The sequence below is a fragment of the Zea mays genome, chromosome 5 (genome assembly GCF_902167145.1).
Source record: "Zea mays cultivar B73 chromosome 5, Zm-B73-REFERENCE-NAM-5.0, whole genome shotgun sequence".
NCBI lineage: Eukaryota > Viridiplantae > Streptophyta > Magnoliopsida > Poales > Poaceae > Zea > Zea mays.
Genome location: NC_050100.1, coordinates 164,877,439 through 164,898,891, shown reverse-complemented (window position 1 = coordinate 164,898,891; position 21,453 = coordinate 164,877,439). Strand labels below are relative to the sequence as shown.

General features: G+C 46.1%; 1 protein-coding gene across 1 annotated transcript; it reads left to right on the top strand.

The window, feature by feature from the left end:
- The first annotated feature begins 1,711 nt into the window (after window positions 1–1,711).
- On the top strand, window positions 1,712–19,346 carry LOC100285117 (uncharacterized). Its single transcript, NM_001158012.2, has 12 exons — window positions 1,712–2,257; window positions 2,378–2,464; window positions 16,453–16,713; window positions 16,804–16,878; window positions 16,966–17,046; window positions 17,130–17,324; window positions 17,440–17,705; window positions 17,789–17,914; window positions 18,008–18,154; window positions 18,237–18,364; window positions 18,643–18,763; window positions 18,858–19,346. Exons 1-12 carry the CDS (start codon window positions 1,921–1,923, stop codon window positions 19,065–19,067), a joined length of 2,034 nt encoding a protein of 677 aa, NP_001151484.2. The 5' UTR covers window positions 1,712–1,920; the 3' UTR covers window positions 19,068–19,346.
- The last annotated feature ends 2,107 nt before the right edge of the window (window positions 19,347–21,453 follow it).

Below are 21,453 nucleotides of genomic sequence, written 5' to 3'. Positions count from 1 at the left end.
TCGGAGTTCCCTGATCTGGGTGGCTTGAATTCGTCGATGATGTAATTCTAGGACAGGAAAGGCTGGACAACAGAGGGGATCTAACCTCTGAAGCTCTGCGCGTTCTGAAGTGCCAAAGATGTCATCTTAGAGAGGGGAACAAAGTAAGCGTGGCCAGGACAGATGCGCGGGCGTTGATTACCATGACAGCTTGTAAGTCAGGGAAGCGAGTCCAGCGACGATATGAATCCGATGGAAGCACCCAAGCTGGTGTGCGACGGCGCCTCAAAAAGAGTCCCGCACACAACTATGAGGTCCTAACTCTCCACTCCTGTAGAGGTGCAGTCTGGCTCCCGCGCACCGGCGCACGTCCCCCGTCCCGGCCTCCCGTAGTGCTTCCTTTTGCAACGCATGTCGCACGGCTCCATCACGCCCACGCCTCGTTCATTGTCCGCAACACACCTGCGCGCTGCGCGCCACCCACATGACGACACCGATTGGCGGTGGGAAAAAGAAGACGGAGGCCACTTCACCGTCGTCGTGACGAGGAGACGTTGTTAAACTCGATGAACGCGACGGTGGGTATGCCCCCCTCCACCGCCTCCCTTCCCGCGCGCTGCCTTTGTCTTCGTCTCGCCTGTTCCCATTCCCACATGTATGAATGCCTTCAATCGTGCTTCCTCATATTAGAATTTGTTGTGCGTTTGGGTTAATTCCTTGTCTTCTTCTTCGTGCGCTGCGCGCCACCGGCATGCCGCTCGGCGGCGTGCGCGCACGAAGAAGAAGACAAGGAATTAACCCAAACGCACAACAAATTCTAATATGAGGAAGCACGATTGAAGGCATTCATACATGTGGGAATGGGAACAGGCGAGACGAAGACAAAGGCAGCGCGCGGGAAGGGAGGCGGTGGAGGGGGGCATACCCACCGTCGCGTTCATCGAGTTTAACAACGTCTCCTCGTCACGACGACGGTGAAGTGGCCTCCGTCTTCTTTTTCCCACCGCCAATCGGTGTCGTCATGTGGCGTCTAGAATGCTCGAGCAGCCGATAGATCTCTGTATCTCGATGAGGACGTGGGGGGGGGGGGGGGGGTTCGCCGACATTGTCGGCGTCGACGTCGTGGGTGACGGAGGGAAGGGCACCTCTTGCTTCTTCTATTGGTACTTGGCGTCGAAGAAGCGCGAGGCAAGAGTAAGAGGCGGGACTGGTCATGGAGTAGGGTGCGGTGGAAAGGTCCACAAAGTGGTGGGTGGCGTTGAAGAAGCGCGAGGGAGGAGGTGGACACAGTGCCGGCATTGGAGGCGGAGGAGGGCGAAGTCCTCCTCATCGGTGTCTGGGAATGGCCGGGAGCGCACGGGGCGGACCGAGGTGTGGCGCGAGCCGTGAGGAGGGTTCTAGAACCTGCTGGTCCGCTACAGTTTGTTGTCGTTAGATTAGAATCGAACAGTCGTAAAAAAAGAGGCTGGCGTGGAGCTTCAAGGAGCGAACTTTGGATCCGCATTTGTTATATAGAAAATAACTATTTTAAAATATTATATTTTAAAATATTAAGGGCGTGTTCGGCTGGCTACAAGCCGACACTGTTGCAGCTGTTTGGACTGCTGCAGCTGCAATCCATAGAGAGAAAAATACTGTAGAAGCCGCAGCCGCAGCCGGATTGCAGCCGCAGCAAGCCGCAGCGAACAAGCTGTAAATTTGTTCACTAGCCACCTTCATCCCTTCGCAAGAACTCTCTAGAACACGACGTTCCGGAGACCGGAAACACATACTCTCCAGTCTCACTCGCGCACTCTCGCAAGCTATAATTCCAAGGCACCGCCGCCGCATCGATCTCGGGAATCGAAACTCGAAAGGCGCACGCGGTCCACGCCCCCGGCTCGCCCAGCTCGAGAAGCCACCTGCACTCCTCCCTTCTAGAAGCTTCCATTTCCTTAGGCCATGGAAGACGACTACGACTTCCCGGCGGCTGGCGGGTACGACCCCATGGGAATGATGGGGATGGGGATGGGAGGCTACGGCCTCGGTGGCCCCATGGGGATGGGGGGCTACGGCCTCGGAGGTCCCATGGGGATGGGGGGCTACGGCCTAGGCGGCGAGGACGACGACGATGCCATGAAGGACCTGCACGCCGGCGCCGGAGCAGGGGCAGGGGACGATCCTCCCGCGGAGTTGAAGGTGGGAGAGGAGAGAGAGATCGGGAAGGAAGGGCTGAAGAAAAAGCTGGTGAAGGAGGGCGAGGGATGTGACCGCCCCGGCGCCGGCGACGAAGTCGAAGGTGAGTTATTGAGATTCGCCTCTCCGGCGTGTGTTCCGATTCTGAATTTCTGGTGAGACGAGACGAAAATGTGGGTTCGATTGCGAAACGCTTGCTCATGTATTGATTTCGACGGCGCAGTTCACTACACGGGGACGTTGATAGACGGCACCATGTTCGACTCCACCAGGGACCGCGACTCCCCGTTCAAGTTCACGCTGGGCCAAGGTATCATCACACTGCTCTGGCATTACACATTTACACCACCACTTTTGGAACTAGGATGAAATTTAAGTCATCTAGATTCGGTATCAGAATCCTGCTGATCTTGTGAAATTTGTTTTTCTTTATAGAAAATTGGTCAACTACATTGCTAATCCCTCATGTACAGTATATTAGAATTAGCATTTAGTACTGAGTCTGGCGAACATTCTTGACTTCCAACGACTAATGACAGAGGAGGTATCAGGATTGGCTTACGTGCAGCGGATGTGCATATTTGCTGCTTGTCTCCATACTGTATACAAATCCAATAGAGGAGTTTTGTGATCTTACTAGATTCTTTAAGTTGGCTGCTAGCACCTTGACAATGTAGTTCTACATCTTACTAGGTATTTCAATCTCCGTACTTTACTTTGATTACTGAGTCACCAGGACAATGGGTTTGAAACTGATTGTGTTTGCACGATTTTGTATTCCTTTTTTACCCACATAAACGGCCAATGTACTCTGCGGCGAAATATAAATGTAGGGAGAATTAGGATGAGCCATTAGGTGATCTGTGATATTCAATGATAGTTATTAACTTTTTCCATAGAATGCAGTTCTGGGTCCATTCTCGGTTAAAATGTTCAATGTTTGACCAAATATATAGGTAGAAATATTAATGTTTTTTATACCAAATAAATATTATATTAAAATATATCTCATGATAAATCTAATGTTACTTATTTGATTTCATAACTATTTATACTTTTTACATATAATTGGTCCAACTTGAGAAGCTATGTTGCATAATCTAGCTCTATTCCTGTTTGCTTCTTAGCTAATTGGTTAGTTTCCTGTCTTAGCTAATTGATTGCTAATTGGTTAGTTTTCATTCTTAGCTAATTGATTGCTATTTGGTTACTTTTCTTTCTTAGCTAATTGATTGAGATTGGCGTTATGATTTGTGGTTGTGAGCCTTTGTAATTGTGTATTTAAGCAGATCAACAAAATGCAGAAATGTAGCAATGTATTTTGGCAGCACCAACTCAGTGTGTTCATCTAGTGTTCATGTTGAGTTTTTGTGAGCGTTTGGGTAATCCAAGGATCATCTTCTTCGCCTCCGGCAAGACACGTCGACGAGTATAAGTTTAGAATCGGTACAAGAGCCATTATCGTTGTCGGCGCCATGCTTGCAGTCATGTAGCGCGGACGGACTATCTCGCCACTGCGCCGTCATCAGGAGATGGGGAGTGGCTCTGGAAATGGCAACCACGACCCGGTGGATCCATCGGGTCGCTAGGGAGAGTGGCGGCAGCAAGCAATATCCATTGCTGACCAAGATCAACTACTATTCATGTGCTCCGGTCATGAAGTCGAAGCTGTAGGTTTGAGGCATGTGGACGATGGTGAACGTTGGCACCACTGACTACACTGACGATTGCCATGCTCTGAAGACCATCACCCTCAGGGTACCTTCGAAGATGCAAGGGGCGGTTGCGAGCAAGGCAATCACCAATATCACGTGGGACGCTCAAGAAAACACACCTCAGTGTGGATTGAATTTGCCAAGCGAAGGTGAACATGCTATGCGTGAGTTTGACTCGCTCAGTTTCAAAGACGATGATTCTGTTGAAGATTTTGGCATGTGCATTACCAACTTGGTCAACCAACCAGATGTCCTCAACGTTGGGTACCAAGAGCTGAAGATCGTGCGCGAATTCCTATAGGCCACTCCACCAAGGTACTCGTAGATCGTGATGGCGATCGAAACCCTTCTCTATCTCAATAAATTATATGTGGAGTTGACCGGGAGGCTCAAGGCGGAGGAGGAATAGTACGATCTCAGTGCCAACTATGGTGGCGAAGCCTGAACTGGCCTAAACCTCACTGAGGATGATTTGGTGGCGCGTGTTCTCGTGGATCCAACTCTTTGGTAGTGGAAGCTTGGGTGGCAGTCGGACAACATCAAGCATGAGTCATTGACAAGGTGGTGGCCTAGTGGGTGCAACAAAGACGGTGGTGGCTCGAGGCCACAGAACACCGACGATAATAGAAAGGGAAAGCAGTTTATTGCCGATGAGGGATGAGTAGGCACATGCAGCCTATGTTTGGGAGGAGCCCACTGAAGGGATGTTGAAGCTAGGCCTTGCCTCCATCGTGACCCAAATAGAAGTGAGCAAGGGGGTGTTGATGCAACTGTTTTCCCTAAATCCATTATCATTGGTGGATCTCGTGTCGCAAGGAGCTAGAGATGGACTCTCGTTTAGATTGAGGGTGGAGGCAGCACATAGTGGGCGTTCGTTGAGGAGCCGAAGCTTGTGGTGCTTGTGGCTCTAGCGTTCGCTAGTGGCACCAGGCTGCCTCCTGTGAAGGCAATGCTAACCCTAACCCCGGAGATCCACCTTGATGAGAACTGTCTGTTCGTCTAGCTTGGGGAAAAGGGGGTGGTGGGAGCACATGCTAAATCCTCGACACCGGCATGATGAACCACATGACGGGGGAGCGCATGGCCTTCTCCTAGCTCGACACCGATGTCCACGGGATTGTTCCGTTTGGTGATGACTCCATTGTCGCCATCAAGGGCTATGACACAGTCCTCTTCAAGTGGCGAGCACCAGGAGCTCATTGTCGTCTACTTCATTCCCTGACTGACAGTGAACATCGTAGCCTAGGTCAACTTGACGAGTACGACCACAAGGTCTTGATCGAGAATTACATTCTTAGGATCTAGGACCAACACCAATGGTTGCTGGCCAAGGTGGGTGTTGGACGAGCTGCCTGTGTGTCCTCAATATTGACATCACTCAGCCTGTGTGCCTCACCACCCAGAGCTCAGAGGTGGCCTGACAATGGCATATCAGGTTTAGACATCCTGTGTTCAATAGGGTGGCTTGGTGTGCAATGTTTACAAGTCGTCCGACTAATCGCGATTAATCACGATTAGTCGGGCTGGTCGCCTGGAAAAGGGCGATTAGGAGGACGACGTGATTAGGGTTTCTAGTCGTCTGACTAGTCGTCGACCTGGGCGATTAGTTGTCTGGTCGAACACTTCCTGGTCGTTTTTGGTCGTTGCAGTTTTGGTACTGGGCTTCACTCTGGTTTTTGGCCCATCTACAGTAGCCTGCCCCTCCAAAAACCCTCCCAGCCGCCAGGACCCCTCCCAGCCGCCAGAAACCCGCTAGAACCCTTCCCAGCCGCCAGAAACCCTACTCCTCTCCTCTGTCCTCTCTGGTTTCTGTCGACGTCTCTGTTCCAGCCTCCAAGTGCTCCAGCCGTCCAGCGGCGTCCAGTGCTCCGGCGTCTGTCAGCTAGTCAAGAATTGAAGATGAGCTCGTCATATGAAGGTAGCACTTGCTCTCCCTTCTCTGATTATCTCCTAGTCTCCCTTCCCTTTCCCTCTATTACCTCTGCAACGCCCGGAAGATAGCAGTCATCTGGTATCTCCCAGTAGGCAGTAGCCCAATACCCAATAGTAACCATGTATCTCTGTTTGTGTGTTTGTGTTGTCTGTTCAAATTTTAATGGTGGCTGTGGACGTGCTAATAACGTTGAGGTCTTATTCCTTGAGTCAAATATGGTCGGCAGTGCAAGTCAAAGTGCTTTTGTTCCTCATGTGGCCTCAAATGCAGATAGCACTGGTCTTGCGTCTGCTTTATCAGCTGCTGCAGATTGTAAAACCCTTGCTGAAAAGGCAATTGCAGCACTCCCTCCTGAGCTTAGTGCACAAGCAAATGACCCCAAGAGAAAGGCAAGGTCACAAGACCCAGGATGGCAGTTTGGGTGGTGGCCAGACACAACAAAGAAGGATTTTGTTCAGTGTGTCTTCTGTAAGAAGATTGTGCCATCTGGAATCAAGAGGTTTAAGCAGCATCTAGCCGGTGGGTTTGGTGACACCATGAAGTGTGCTAGAGTACCAGAAGTGGTTTCAAAGGAGATGCACACCTATCTGAGAAGGAACATGAGGGTTATGATTACTGCTGATGGTGATGAAGGTGAAGAGGAAGGGGAGCAGATTGATGTATGTCCCCTACCAAGTTCTGGGACAAAAACCAAGCAAGCAAAAAAGCAAATTGCTCAAGCTTCCATGTCTTCATTTGTTGTAGCAGCTCCTATAAAACCAAATACACAGAAGGCAAGCAAATCAGTGAGTGCCATGCTTTGCAAGACTCCAGAGGAAGTTGTAGCAGAGAGACATAAAAATAAAACTTCTCAGATCACTCTTGAGCATTGCACAAAGAAAGGAACAGAAGCAAAGCAAATTGTTGACGACCATGTAGTTGATTTTCTATATGAGAACAAGATTCCATTGAATGTCGTCAATTCAAGAAGCTGGCAGATTATGATGGGTCAGCCCTTTATTTGCTGAAAATGATGTCTTGCAATTGTGCATTTTCAGATCCAAACAAAAAAGAGGAACCGACTAGAACACCAGAGGCTTAATAAATTGGTCTATGCCAGTTACAACAGGAAGATGGAAAATAGGTTTCAAACACTAAGGGAGCTGGGATCCAAAGGAAAAAGACGCAACCCACTGATGCTTGAAGAGTTCATGTGGGAAAATGAATGGGTTGAAGAAAATGAAGATGATGGTGACAACAACATATGACATGCTGTGGATGAGGCATTAGGAGCAACTCAGGCTCTTCGAGGCAGAAACTTGCCAAGAATAGCTGCTGCAGCCTGCAGGTGCTGGTTCGTCTTCTCAGCCTCAACGAACATATGTTAGGACAAGGAAGCATTCTAGAAATACAGCAGCTCAAGATATTGGAGAAGAGGATAGTGATGATCAAGAAGATGGTGTTGCTGCAGCACAAGCAGAACAACAACAAACCCAAGAAGCAACTGGATACATGGACGAAGATGGTGCTGCTGCTGATGCATTTTGTTTGGATGCTGATCTGCTCTAGGTAGCAGCCAACAGGTAATACAATACTTTTTACTGAATTACTGCAAGTAATTATGCTAATATTACTTTCAGTTTGGACTTTGGACTTTGGATGGATTCAGTTTTACACTTTTACTGAATTACTGCTAGTCTGCTACTAATTATGCCTATATTATTGTAGAAATACAGTGTTTATATAGTTAATATATAGTTATATACATATACATATGTCCTTAAATCTATAGGACAACTAACGGACGACTAGAGGTCGACCAAGACCGATTAGGTCGACCAATCGTCGCCCTAATCGCGATTAGTCGCCTGGTCGCCCCTCTCACTCGACCAACTGCCAGCTGGTCGCCCGACTTGTAAACATTGGTGTGCATACTACCACCGATTGACCATTTTGACCAAGTATGCGAGATCTGTTTGGCTGGGAAGTAGCGTTCCCTATGGTCAAAAAGTACCTTGCGCCTCATCTGCTTGACCTGGTGCATGAGGACTTGTGTGGTCCGTTCACCCTGGATACATCTGGAGGGAAGAAGTTGTTCCTCCTCGTCATCGACGACAAGAGTCACTTCATGTGGCTTATGCTATTAGCGTCAAAGGACCAAGTTGCGGCGGTCATCATCCAACTCTAGACACGCACTGAGGTAGAGGTAGGGCGAAAGATGGACATGCTCTGCACTGGCCGTGGTGGCGAGTGCATGACACACACTGTTGACTACCGCGCCACACACGATTGGTTGTTAGGTCCTACGACTGAAGGTGTTGTAGGGCTTCACCAGACACCGCAGATATGGAACACGAAGCTAGAAAACAATCTACGCAAACTCGACAAAGGGTGCCTCAGTGTCGCGTGTGGTGGTCGGGGTCTATGTCGATGACGTGATAATCACTGGAGCAAGACCGACAGACATCGAAGTGTTCAAGGAGCAAATGGATCGTCTGTTTTGGACGAGCGACCTTGGCCTCTTGTTCTTCTATATCGGGCTATAGGAGTGAAAACGGGACGGATACAGGCTTACAGGGTCACCCCGTATCGTACCCTAATGTATTTATCTCAGATACGAGACCGATTACGAGTAGTTCAAATTCAGGACAGATACAGGACGGGACCGAGTAATAATTCGGGCGGGTAAGAACGAATATCGAATATTACTCGGGTAGATAACAGATATTTGTCGGGTAGTTCGCCCCGATAATATTAATTTCACAACCATCCAACAAACAAATAAAATAAGCAATGAACTAAGTGAGCTGACGAGCCGTGATTATTTCGTCCAACCCTAAATACAACTACGTAGAAGTGCAGAAGTAACCTTTTTAATATCTTTATCTTTTATCGATGACTTTTAATTAAGTACAAATATACGTGCCAACAAAAGAAAAGGACGACATAATACCGTGTCCACTTCAGCAAGGTATGCACATCAATCTGTACTCGGAGTTGAATGGGTTTCTATGCCCTTAATCATCAGTTCTTGTTGATTGATTATGTAGACCTATACCTACATCCATCCTCAGCATGCAAGCTCGCTGATGAAGTGATGATTATAACCAAGAAAAGAATCTTCCTATCCTAGGTGTGTGCTTTCAGCTTGGTAGAGTCGATCAAGAAGGCAATGGCTGGTGTGGCCGAGACTGGGAGATGCCAGACGCGAAGGAGTTACGCCTCATGCCTGCCTAATTCCTAAATGGGCAAACAACTAATCCTAGATGTTTTGGGCTAATGGTAATGGGCCATTGAGCCAACAAGTCGCAAGGCACAAGACGACAAGAGCACTTGCACATAGGGATGTAATATGGTTCGGAAAATATCCGTCCGGATCCGGAGTCAAAGATGGTGAACACTGGTTCGGATGGAATTTTCGGATATCCGGACTTTTTTTCGGATAACGGATACGAATACATATATTATGTTCGGATATCGAATTCGAACAATATGTCTAATACCCGTCGGGTATCGAATATCCGGATATCTTCTCGGATATCCAGATATCTTATCCGGATAGCTGTGTGCATTTTGTTGATTTTTTGTAGAAAGAAATTAATAATACGTAAATAGCCTCAGAAATATTTGGACCATAAAATCCACAATATGCTAGTGTTTCTTTCATTTCATTTTCACTTGTTGCATGAATTACACCTGAAATCACTCTAAATATCTAAGTTTCAACAAAGCAATACTTCACTTTATCATTTTCATGTGGAGAATTAAGGTTATATTCTTATAGAATGTTTATTAGTCTTGGTAACTTATTTGCATTTTGATGATTTTATGCAAAATAAACTAATAATAAGCACATGGCCTAAAAATTCATGAATTTTTACAAAAACGCGACATATGTACACATATAATGCTAAAAAATGTTTCGACTCGAGGAGTGGATAAATGATTACAACCATGATATGTGTGGAATGATGTCTTACACGGTATTTGACAAAAAATTCGTTACTGACAATATCCGTGTTCGACTAGTTTCGTATTCGACACGCAACTATCCGTATTTGTATCCGAGAACATTCGTATTCGTATCCGAAGCTACCGTATTCGAATTCGAATCCGAATAAAAATATAAAAACAAATATGGTTTCAGTGATATCCGCCCGTCTTCGATCCGATTACATCCCTACCTACACAGCTGCATCACATAGCGAACATCACACCGACCATTCGGGTCAACTGCACTGCCAGCCGGGTACCCGACCTAAGGTTTACGGGTAGTTACCAGGTAACAATGACTCCGTTTCCTACCCGTATCCGGGAGTTCAATATCCGGGTACGACTCGTATCCGTCCCGACAAAAAAATATGTATTCATATTTGAAAATTCAGATGATTTTGGTACATGTATCCGGTACCCGGCTCGGGTACCTAGTCCCGTTTTCATCCCTATCGGGCTAGATGTCAAGCAAGGGCGCGACTCCACGTTGGGGCAAGTGGCGTACGCCCGTAAGATGTTGGAGAAGTTGGCATGGGGACCTATAACCCATGCCACGTGCCAATATAGGTCTGACCAAAGCTCTCGATGAAGAGCTAAACATCGGAGGTCGATGCGACAATGTACAAAATTATGTTAGAGAGTTTGTGCTATTTGGTTCATAACAACCAAACATTACGTTTGCAGTTGTTTTGTGAGCCGATTCATGGAGGGACCATGACAAGCACATCCTGCACTACATTGTTGGCACAATCGACTACGAACTTGTCTACCCCAAGCACTACAACACCGACATTAAGCTGACGAGCTACACGTTGATCGAGTACACGAACAACGACTTATGGGAGACATCGATGAGAGAAGCACCAGCGACGTTATCTTGTTTCAGGATTCCATTGTCTTGGCAATCTCAGAAACAGAAGGTAGCCCTCTCAACTTGTGAAGCAGAGTGTAGCGAAACACTATGGTCGAGAGTACTTCTCATATTTAGTGAAGGAGTGTTACATATACATGAGGACTGTGCTCATGCACAAGAATAGGGACTTCAGTTACAAGAGCTAATCTGATCCTATAAACTAGCTAAGACTAACGGACCAGAGGACTTGGTCTTCAGCACGCCCCATCAGTTGTAGCAGAAAAATCATATACTCGGGGCTCTTCTGAGCGCCTCTGTCATGCTTGTCAGCTCGGCCGTCACTCCCGTCTTCCTTTTTCTACTTCCACGTCCAGGGCTGTTCAGGCCTTTGATCTTGTCCACTGTGATCTCTGGACATCTCCTGTCCTTAGCCTCTCCGGCTACAAATACTACCTGGTCATTCTGGATGATTATTCCCATTTCCTTTGGACTTTCCCCCTTCGGCTGAAGTCCGACACGTTTACCACCCTCACTCACTTTTTCGCCTGGGTATCCACCCAGTTCCGGCGCCCGGTCCGTGCCCTGCAGTGCGACAATGGCCGCGAGTTCGACAACAATGCCTCCCGCTCTTTCTTCCTCTGATACCATATTGGAATAGTAAACCCTAACCCTAACAGGGGTTGGGTGGTGTATTAATAGACTTGAGTACTGGGCCAGGCCCATTACAGAGGGGCGAGACAGTAATTACATAGGGAACAACCCCAAACCCTAAACGGGTATTCTAACAGTTCTGAATTCTGTGAAGGTCGAAGTTGGAAGCCCCTTCGTCATTATGTCTGCATATTGCTGAGTTGTTGGAACCTGTATGACACGCAAGTCACCAGCAGCCACTCTCTCTCGGACGAAGTGAATGTCTAATTCAACATGCTTGGTTCGTCGATGATGGACCAGGTTTTCAGATAGGTAAACCGCCGAGACGTTGTCACAGTACACAATTGTGGCCTTATCAATGCGAACATCAAGTTCCTGAAGGAGATTCTGAAGCCAACCACATTCAGACGCTGCATTGGCCATGCCACGATACTCTGCATCTGCACTCGATCGGGAAACGGTGTGTTGACGTTTAGAGGACCAAGAGAGAAGGGTGTCGCCCATGAATACACAATAACCAGATGTCGAGCGACGGGTATCGGGACACTCTGCCCAATCAGCATCGGAGTATGCGATGAGCTGACTGGAATCAAGCGTCGAGATATGAATCCCTTTCTTCAGTGTTCCTCGCAGGTAGCGAAGGATGCGTTTAATCATACTCCAGTGACCATCACGAGGGGAGTGCATAAACAGGCAGGCTTGATTCACAGCATATGCCACATGAAGTCATGTTAGTGTCAGATACTGGAGCGCACCTGCTATACTGCGGTAGAACGTTGGATCATCGAAGAGTTCACCATCCAGCGCAGACACCTTTGGCTTGATCTCGGCCGGCGTAGAAACCGGTTTACAGTTCACCATTCCGGCTCGCTCGAGGACATCTTCAGCATACTGTCCTTGTGTGAGGAAGAATCCTGAATGATCACGTTTAATCTGAACGCCCAGGAAGAAGTGGATATTACCGAGATCTTTGATTGCGAATTCAGACTGCAGGTGGCCAATAATATGGTGCAACAGTCTATCCGTTGAGGCAGTGAGTAATATGTCATCAACATAAACAAGTATATAAGTTGTATCTCCACCTTGACGATATACAAACAGAGAGACATCCGACCGAGTTGAAGTGAAGCCCAGGTGCCGAAGATAAGCGCCCAGACGTTCAAACCATGCACGCGACGCTTGTTTAAGGCCATAAATGGACTTCACAAGTTTACAAACATGAGCTGGGTGATCCGGATCAACAAAACCACTAGGTTGGTGACAGTAGACGCGCTCACGAAGAACACCATGAAGAAAGGCGTTTTTCACGTCGAGTTGATGGACTGGCCACTGACGAACTGCTACAAGTTTTAGAACAGTGCGTATTGAGGTTGGCTTGATGACCGGAGAAAAGGTCTGATGAAAGTCCACTCCTGCTCTCTGAGTAAACCCCCGAACTACCCAGCGAGCTTTTCTGCGTTCTAATGTACCATCAGAATGAAGTTTATTTTTGAATAGCCATTTGCCAGTGACAACATGAGCGTCTGGTGGTCGAGGAACCAATGTCCAGGTGCCATTGGCTATCAGAGCATCAAATTCGTCCTGCATGGCCTGATTCCAGACTGTGTCACGGAGGGCCATGCGAACAGAGGTAGGCGGAGGGGACGGAGCAGTTGTAGCTAGAGAATATCGCGGATTGGGGCGAGTGATGCTAGCACACCCACTCGTAATCATGGGATGCGTAGGAGAGCGAACTGAAATGAGGTTTTTGATCAAATGAGGAGCAATAAGAATGTTATGAAGAGGCGAGAACATGGTGGGTACAGTGGTCTGTCCGATGGACTCCACCTGCAGAGGAGCACCATTGCCAACCAAAATTTGAGAAGACTGCGTAGGGATGAAATGAGAGGAGGATATACCAGTGTTGTTTGCCATGTGGGAGGTGGCACCCGTGTCAAGGAACCAATGACCACCGCCTGTACCCGAAGGGTTGTTCAGAGATAAATTGTTCATGGCGTGATGCAGTTCTGGAGGCAGTGATGGCGAAGACGAACTGGAGGCATTGGTCGCCAACATAGCCTGTGTTGGTGCAGGAGGCCGGGAGCCGAGAACGCCTGGCGATGTAGGACGCCACTGGGACAGTGGCCAGGCCTGAACGACGCTCGTCCACGGATTATAAGTGGACGTCCATGGTCGTGGCCCATACGACGGCGTGAGGGCATCGACCGAAGCAAGAGGACGAACGCGGCCATCAGCGGGCTTGCGCTTTTTGCGGCGATCGCCCCCACCAGTCGGAGCTGTAGAGGAGCTTGTCCCAGATGGACGAGGAGCAGAAGCGCCGGTGGAGTGACCAGCAAGTAGGGCTGTGTTGGCTGCCAGCTTGCGGCGATTTTTGATGCGTCGTTCTTCCTGGATAAGGAAGGAGCGAACAACAAGGAAGGAAGGGGGGTTGTTACTATTGTTGAAAATACTGACAGTGCCGTGATATTCTTCATTGAGGCCACGCAGGGTGTTGATGACGAGCGCATGATCAGTGACCGCCGCGCCAACGTCGTACAGAGTATCCGCAAGCTCCTTGAGACGCCTAGTGTACTCAGCAATGGACATATCCCCCTGATAGATGCTATGAAATTCTTGTTGGGCGAAGACAACTCGGTGAAAACTGTTGTCGAGGAAGAGGCTAGAGATCGCTGTCTAGACGCGGTGAGCAGAGCTCCGCGGCTGGTACACAGTGTCCATGATGCTCTTGGACACAGTGGTGTAGAGCCACGACACGATGCACGCATCGATTTGTCTCCACTCGAAGTCGTCCTGCATGAGGACAGCGTCGAGAGATCCGTCGACATGATCCATGAGACCAAATTTCTGGAAGGTGAGTTCGAATAGAGTGCGCCAGGAACGGAAGTTAGCAGCCTCCATGTCAAGGGTGTCAGGGACGTGAGCCTTGATGCCAATCATGGCGACTGTGGTGGCGGGAGGAGGGTCGGGACCGGCGAATGGATTGGTGGCGTCGGATGCAGAGGTGGAGTTGGGAGACGCCATGGATCCGAGAGGAACACGGCAGGAAGCAGTTGGAGGAGAGAAGATGCAGCGGAAGAGAGGAGAATTGGATCAGGAGCCCTCCGATACCATGTAGAGAAACAGTATGGCTGAGAGTACTTCTCATATTCAGTGAAGGAGTGTTACATATACATGAGGACTGTGCTCAGGCACAAGAATAGGGACTTCAGTTACAAGAGCTAATCTGATCCTATAAACTAGCTAAGACTAACGGACCAGAGGACTTGGTCTTCAACACGGAGCATATGGTGGGTGCGACTGGAGCATGCGAGGTTGTGTTGCTTGTGCGGCTGATGGGGGACATCACCGATGTCAAGTCCAGCCGCCGTTGCTAAAGATGAACAATCAGTCCACAATTGCACTCAACAAGAACACTGCTTCTTGCCCAAAGTAAACACATCGACACGAAATTCCATTTTGTTTGTGAATGTGTGGAGAACGAGAAGATCTACATGGATCATGAGAGCACTAAAGAATAGCTAGAGAACATTCTGATCTGATGAAGTCATTTGGGCGTGCATGGTTCACTGAAATCCGTGGCAAGATTGACATCGTCAAGGTCAAATAAACTGAGATACGCTTAGAGACAGATTGTTGTATAATCAAGCTCAGTTTCTTGTTTCTTTCTTATCTGATTGGTTAGTTTCCTATCTTAGCTAATTGATTGTTGATTAATTAGTTTCATTTCTTAGCTAGTTGATTGTTGATTGGTTAGTTTCCTTTTTTAGCTAATTGATTGAGATTGGCATCATGATTTGTGGCTATGAGCATATTTAATTGTGTATTTAAGCAGATCAATAGAATAGAGAAAGGTAGTGGTGTATTTTGGCAGCACCAAAACTCATTGTGTTCATTCAGTGTTCGCGTTAAAGTTTTTGTGAGTGTTTGGGACTTTGAGTGATCGAGACTGGGCTGTTCGCTTTGGATTAAAGCCAGTTGTTTGGACTGCTGCTGCTGCAATCCATAAAGACAAAACACTGTAGAAACAGTAGAAGCCGGTACGGATTAAAACCTGCAAGTAGAAGTCTACATACTTTAATTTGGTATTGTGCTAGAGTTGCATTATTTTCTGGACAAGTTTTAGTTCCTGTACGTCTAATTGATCCATATCCCAACATCCTGTTTTTAAGTCAAAATTAACTATCTTTCATGGGAGTAGAAGAAGTACATTGTTTTAGGTTTTGTTTGCACATTGAAATTGAAAGTGACTGGAGGGTTTGTGCTGTATGTTCTGTCAATTGCACTGCACACAGAGCATTCTGGTTAGTGTGTATTGCATAGTTGTTAAGGCGTCGCTTAAGCGGTAAGGTGAGCTTTAGGAGCAAGGCATCCACCTCGCCTTGCGTTCGTGACTAAGGTGTCTGCCTTAGACAATAAGGCGTCGCCTTAGCGCCTTGAGTGTTGCCTTAGCGACGCTTTGCGGACGCCTTGGATGTCTGTCTTCCCTTAGTGTGCTCTCTTCCCTCTCTGCTCTCCCCCAGTGTGTTATCTTCCCTTCCCTCTCTGCTCTCTTTGTTATTTCCCCTCTCTGCTTTCTCTGTTCTCTCCCCCTCTGCTGTCTCTCTGTTTCAATTAACTCAGTTTCAGTTAACTGCCAGTGTTCTTAGTTAGTTATCGCAGTTTCAGTTCTCTAAATCTGGATATGAATGTGAGTGATAGTGATGAGGCGAACGAGGTGGAAGATGATGAAGAGAATCCTCCTACATTACATGATGAGTTTGATGATGGCTATTGAGAAATGAGGGTGTTATCTACTACTATCTATTACATCAGTTGGACTAGTCTCTTATGTTGATTTATGTTGAACTTGTACTCCTATTTGCTACTATAATACTATTATCCCTATCTATTTGAGACTATATTCCTATATATTCAATTTTTATTGCCTATTTTTGTATATTACTAAGGCGTCGCCTCGCCTTACGCCTTATCGCTTAAAAGGTAAAAAGGGGTTTGGTTGCCTTACCTCGCTTTGCCGCTTTAACAACTATGGTGTATTGTTTTGATCCTACTACTTTACTACTACGAAGCACATGAGTGTTCTCCTTATGTAGAATAATTAAACTTGCTTAAAGTATACACTATGGTGAAATGGTGCATGATTCTGAAGTAAACGATATTGTTACTCCCTATAGGACAAGTTATAAAGGGATGGGATTTGGGCATCAAGACCATGAAAAAAGGCGAAAATGCTGTGTTCACCATCCCACCAGAGCTTGCATATGGTGAAGATGGCTCACCACCAGTCATCCCTCCAAATGCCACACTGCAATTTGATGTTGAGCTTCTGTCATGGGTGTGTATCAAGGACATTTCCAAGGATGGAGGCATCTTAAAAAAGGTAGTAGCCAAGGGCGATAAGTGGGAGAACCCCAGAGATCCTGATGAAGTTGTTGGTACTGTACCATATTCTACTCTGTTGTTCGATTCCACGTTGCTGTTTCAGTGACCAAAATTTTTAAAGGCTATCTGGATATTTTGCACAGTTAAGTATGAAGCAAGGCTTGAGGATGGAACAGTTGTATCGAAATCTGATGGTGTTGAGTTCACTGTGAGAGATGGTATGTTGGCCATTTTTTTAGCAATTGCACTGTAGTTCTAACTTTTAAAAGTCAGTTTCTTATGCAAGAATGTTGTGTTTCTTCCAGGCGTATTCTGCCCTGCCATATCAAAGGCTGTCAAGACTATGAAGAAAAACGAGAAGGCCCACCTCACTGTCATGCCACAATGTGAGTTAGCAGTATGTTAATAATGGAGTCAGTACACCGTGTGAGTAGATGCATATCTAACATGTGTCATTTATGATGAACAGATGGCTTTGGTGTGAAAGGTAGACAGGCATCTGGAGAAGAAGCTTCTGTGCCTCCTAACGCGACATTGCACATTGATCTTCAAGTGGTGTCCTGGAGGACAGTCACTGAGTTAGGCAGTGACAAAAAGATCCTTAAGAAGATCCTTAAGGAGGGCGAAGGCTATGATTGTCCCAATGATTGTGCAGTTGTCCGAGGTACATGATAACTTATGATGAATTGTCCCTTTCACATAATCTCGTAACTGAATTTGTGGTAATGTTCTGTTCTTTTTTATTTGTTGGACAAATTATTAATGTTTTTGCTTTCCAGTGAAACTTATTGGGAAGTTGGAGGATGGTACCTTGTTTGTCAAGAAAGGTCATGATGGTGAGGAGCCATTTGAGTTCAAGACTGATGAGGATCAAGTGATTGAAGGGCTTGACAAAGCAGTACTCAGCATGAAGAAAGGAGAAGTATCCTTGGTCACTATTCCTCCACATCATGCCTTTGGAACTAATGAAACAACTAAAGATCTGGCTACAGTTCCACCAAACTCATATGTTTACTACGAAATGGAGCTTGTCTCATTTGATAAGGTAAATATGCAACGCCAGAGCTTGTATGGTGTATTGATCGGTGATGAAAATGAAATTAAGATCCTACCTGATATTTCATGCAGGAGAAAGATTCATGGGACTTGAAGAACGTTGCTGAGAAGATTGAAGCAGCTGCTAAGAAGAAAGAAGAAGGGAATGTGTGGTTTAAAATTGGCAAGTATGCCAGGGCTTCTAAGAGATATGAAAAGGTCAAAATTTAGAGCACTGGGCTTAAAGAACCTTTTGCACCTTCTTTGCATTATGCTAAAAAAGGTATTTAAGATTGTTTTGCTCTTTCTCAGGCTTTGAGCTTTGTCGAGTACGATAGCTCCTTCACTGAAGAAGAGAAGCAGCTATCGAAACCACTTCAGATAAGCTGCAAGCTCAACAATGCCGCATGTAAACTAAGACTTAATGATTACAAGGAAGCAAAGGAACTGTGTACCGAGGTACTATACTCTGAGTAAAGTGAAATAACTTGGGAATTATAATAAGAAAAAAACTGTGGTTACAATAAGTATTGGTATTTAGGTCCTGGAATCTGACAACACAAACGTGAAGGCCTTGTACAGAAGGGCACAGGCACACATGCATCTTGTTGATCTTGATTTGGCAGAGGCAGATATCAAGAAAGCTCTAGAAATAGATCCTGACAACAGGTAATGCTTTGTTGGTACTGCTTACTTGATTAAATTACAGATCCCACACCCCAGACATGGTAATATGTAGTACTGAAGTTGGCTTAATGAAAATCCTCTGAGAATAATTTGCCAGCTAATTCTGTTACATATCATATTTTCAATGCAATCAGGGAAATCAACAGTTGATATCAATCAAACATGCAATCGCACCTCAGTCTTTTGCGATATGTGTTTTTATGCAGAAACTTTAACCTGCGTGCTGATACAAGTAAGATATAACTCATTCTCTTCATCAGGGATGTGAAGATGGGGTACAAGAGGCTAAAGGAGAAGGTCAAGGAGTACAAAAGAAGGGATGCCAAATTATATGGCAACATGATTTCCAAGTTGAGCAAGCTTGAAGACACGGAAGATAATGTAAGTTCCCTCTGACCCTCGCCCCACCTTGCCTTGTGTGATACCTTGATGGCCATTGGTCTAACTGTAAATTTGGTGTTGTTGCTGGTTCAAGGGCCAAATGAGTCAGGCAGTAAACAAGAAGCGTGAGCTCTTATGGCCACTGGCGGAAATGCTTAGGAGATTCTTCACTGCCGATGGTAGCAAGGGTTCCACGCTGTGGCTTGTGCTGAGGCTATTGATCCCGGTAATAGTATTGGTTGCAGTTTGTGTGGGTTACTTCATGCACAGCAGTGTTGAAGAGATAGACTGCATCAACTGTTAGTTGAGCAGGGTATCTGTGCTCACCTTCTGTCCTTTTTCAGGTGAGTGTTTATCGTTGTATAGATCTGATGAGTACTACACGTATTTGTTGGTTGTGTGGGTTGAGGACTTGAGGGCGAAGTATTCACGTGTACTGTACTGTTAAACTTGACTTGTCTAATAGTTGCTTCCACTGTCTCAAAAAGAAAGATAATCTTGTTTTTTCAGTTGTCAATCAATCATAAGTTTTACTAGATCTATAGAAATATTATTTACATATCTATATAAACAAGTTTACTACCAAAATTTATTATGTGATTTAATCAAATGACTTATTACTTGTCAAACTTGAGTTCATTCAAGTCTGGAAAAGTGAGCTTTATAATCTTTTTGGACTGAAGGAGTATACTAAAGTAAGTCTTTATAGCGTCTTGGTATTGTGCTATGTTGCTATCGGATTTTGCAGCATATCCTGCGCTTGAACAAAATAAATTTTCTGGTAACAATTCAGTTTTGAATTGGAAATCCTAAACCCACCGATAGAGCGGCATGCCGCATACACGAGGTGCAATTGAATGTAAAAATATGTATGTGGTCTGTGTGCTGCCCGCTTATTTATACCATTATATAATTTACCAGTTTACACTTTATAAAATACATCTAAACAAATCACCTCACATCTATAACCTCCACTAAATTTACCAAATAAATTGAACTCAGGCTTAACACATCATTAAAATCAACGTTTCATATTGCTGGATAACATTCTCTTTATTAATCACTCAAATTCAGTGGATAATATTATTTAAATCATTCTTCATCCCTCTCCCACGTGACCCTGATGTCCCCTTCCCCTCACTCGTGCCACAGTCGACACTTGCCTTCCCTTTCGCGGAATCGTAGCGTTAGCACATGCTATATGCTACTATATTTTGATTTACTAGTGCAGACTCGTGCATTTTTACGGTTTTTATATATCAATTAGATAGACCTTACTTAAATGAGATATTTATTCAAACACGATCTAAACTTATAGATTTCTAGATTGCATCAAAGGAAGACAACCGAGAACTAGGACAGGGTCTATGCAAACCGGTAGTCAGCACGCCTCTAGATCAAACCAAACCAATTTTGAGTTAGGTGTGTGACGATGTCATCCTTATCGGCTCGCGGGTCCGGCAGTACACCTCGCGCATATCTAAACACACGCTCCAGGGGTCGGATCGCGTGAATTGGTGCACCCACGATTTTGCCCTAGAGACGATGGGCGGCGATGTGGTAAGGAGAGGCGGAGACAATAGACAACGAGGTATATGATGTGGGGTAAGACAAGATGAAGTTTTTTCTCGATTTTTTTCACGCTTGCGAGATCAGGGATAATGAGGGTGGAGGTACTAGACTATAGATCACAAAATGGGGCGTGACTGATGGGCTATCTGAGGTACGGTCCATTTAATAGTGTTGCAGCCCAGCCTAGCTTGACATGAATCAAACTGAACCCATGTCGGTTTGGTCGGAGAACTGTGTTGTGCCATGGCTTATTACAATATTTACAATATTTATTTTTTATATCACAAAAGTTAATGAACTCTAGTGGTTAGATGCCATGGCTTACTACTTCGACGTCTTGGAAGCGAACTGGCGTCTAGTTGAATTGGTTAGGTGGTCTGAGTAGCACTCCTCAGGTCCTGGGTACGACTATCTGTGGGAGCGAATTTTAGGCTGTGGTTAAAAAATCTCCTCGTCTGCCACACGCCAAAGCATAAGGTCTAAGGCTCGTCCTCGGTCGCGGTCGTTCTCACATGGGCTTCGATGCTAGTTTGTATGGGTGGAGCAGGGGTTCGGGAGTTTTCTCGACCTCTCTGAGAAGGTCTTCTTCTTATAATACAATACTCGGGGCTGTCTTACCCCCGCAAGTCGAGTTTTTTACTTCGACGTCTTGGGAAAATCCAGCGCCCCACACATGTTTTTTTCACGGTATTATTTTCGCGGTGGGAGTTGGGAGGGATGCAACGCTCGACATCATGCAGATAGGCTTGTGGATCCGGATCCTCGGCAGTCACGCAGTCGACTGCCAGGAAGCTGACAGGTGGGGTCTCCCAGCGTCGACGCGTGAGAGCAATCGACTGCCGAGGATCCCAATCCGTGTGGATAAACTTTAACTTAAATAGTACATATAGCGATAGAAGTGAAACCTTATAATTTGTGGTAATATTTAATCAAATTAAATGTAGGTTTCTTTTCTTTAGAAAATGAACATAGGAGATAAATTAAATGGCTTACCAGCTCACCGGATCCAACCGAAGCAGCCCACCAGGTAAGGCCTTGTTTGGTTAAATCCATCCCGGCCTGGATTCACCTGGATCAGGGTTCAATCCAGGCCACATTTCAAGCCCATAAAAAACTAG

Coding starts and splice junctions, on each gene's coding strand:
- LOC100285117 (NM_001158012.2), top strand. CDS start 1,921: ATGGAAGACGACTACGACTTCCCGGCGGCTGGCGGGTACGACCCCATG. Junction 16,714..16,803: donor AGATCCTGATGAAGTTGTTG/GTACTGTACCAT, acceptor TATTTTGCACAG/TTAAGTATGAAGCAAGGCTT. Junction 18,365..18,642: donor GAAATAGATCCTGACAACAG/GTAATGCTTTGT, acceptor TCTCTTCATCAG/GGATGTGAAGATGGGGTACA.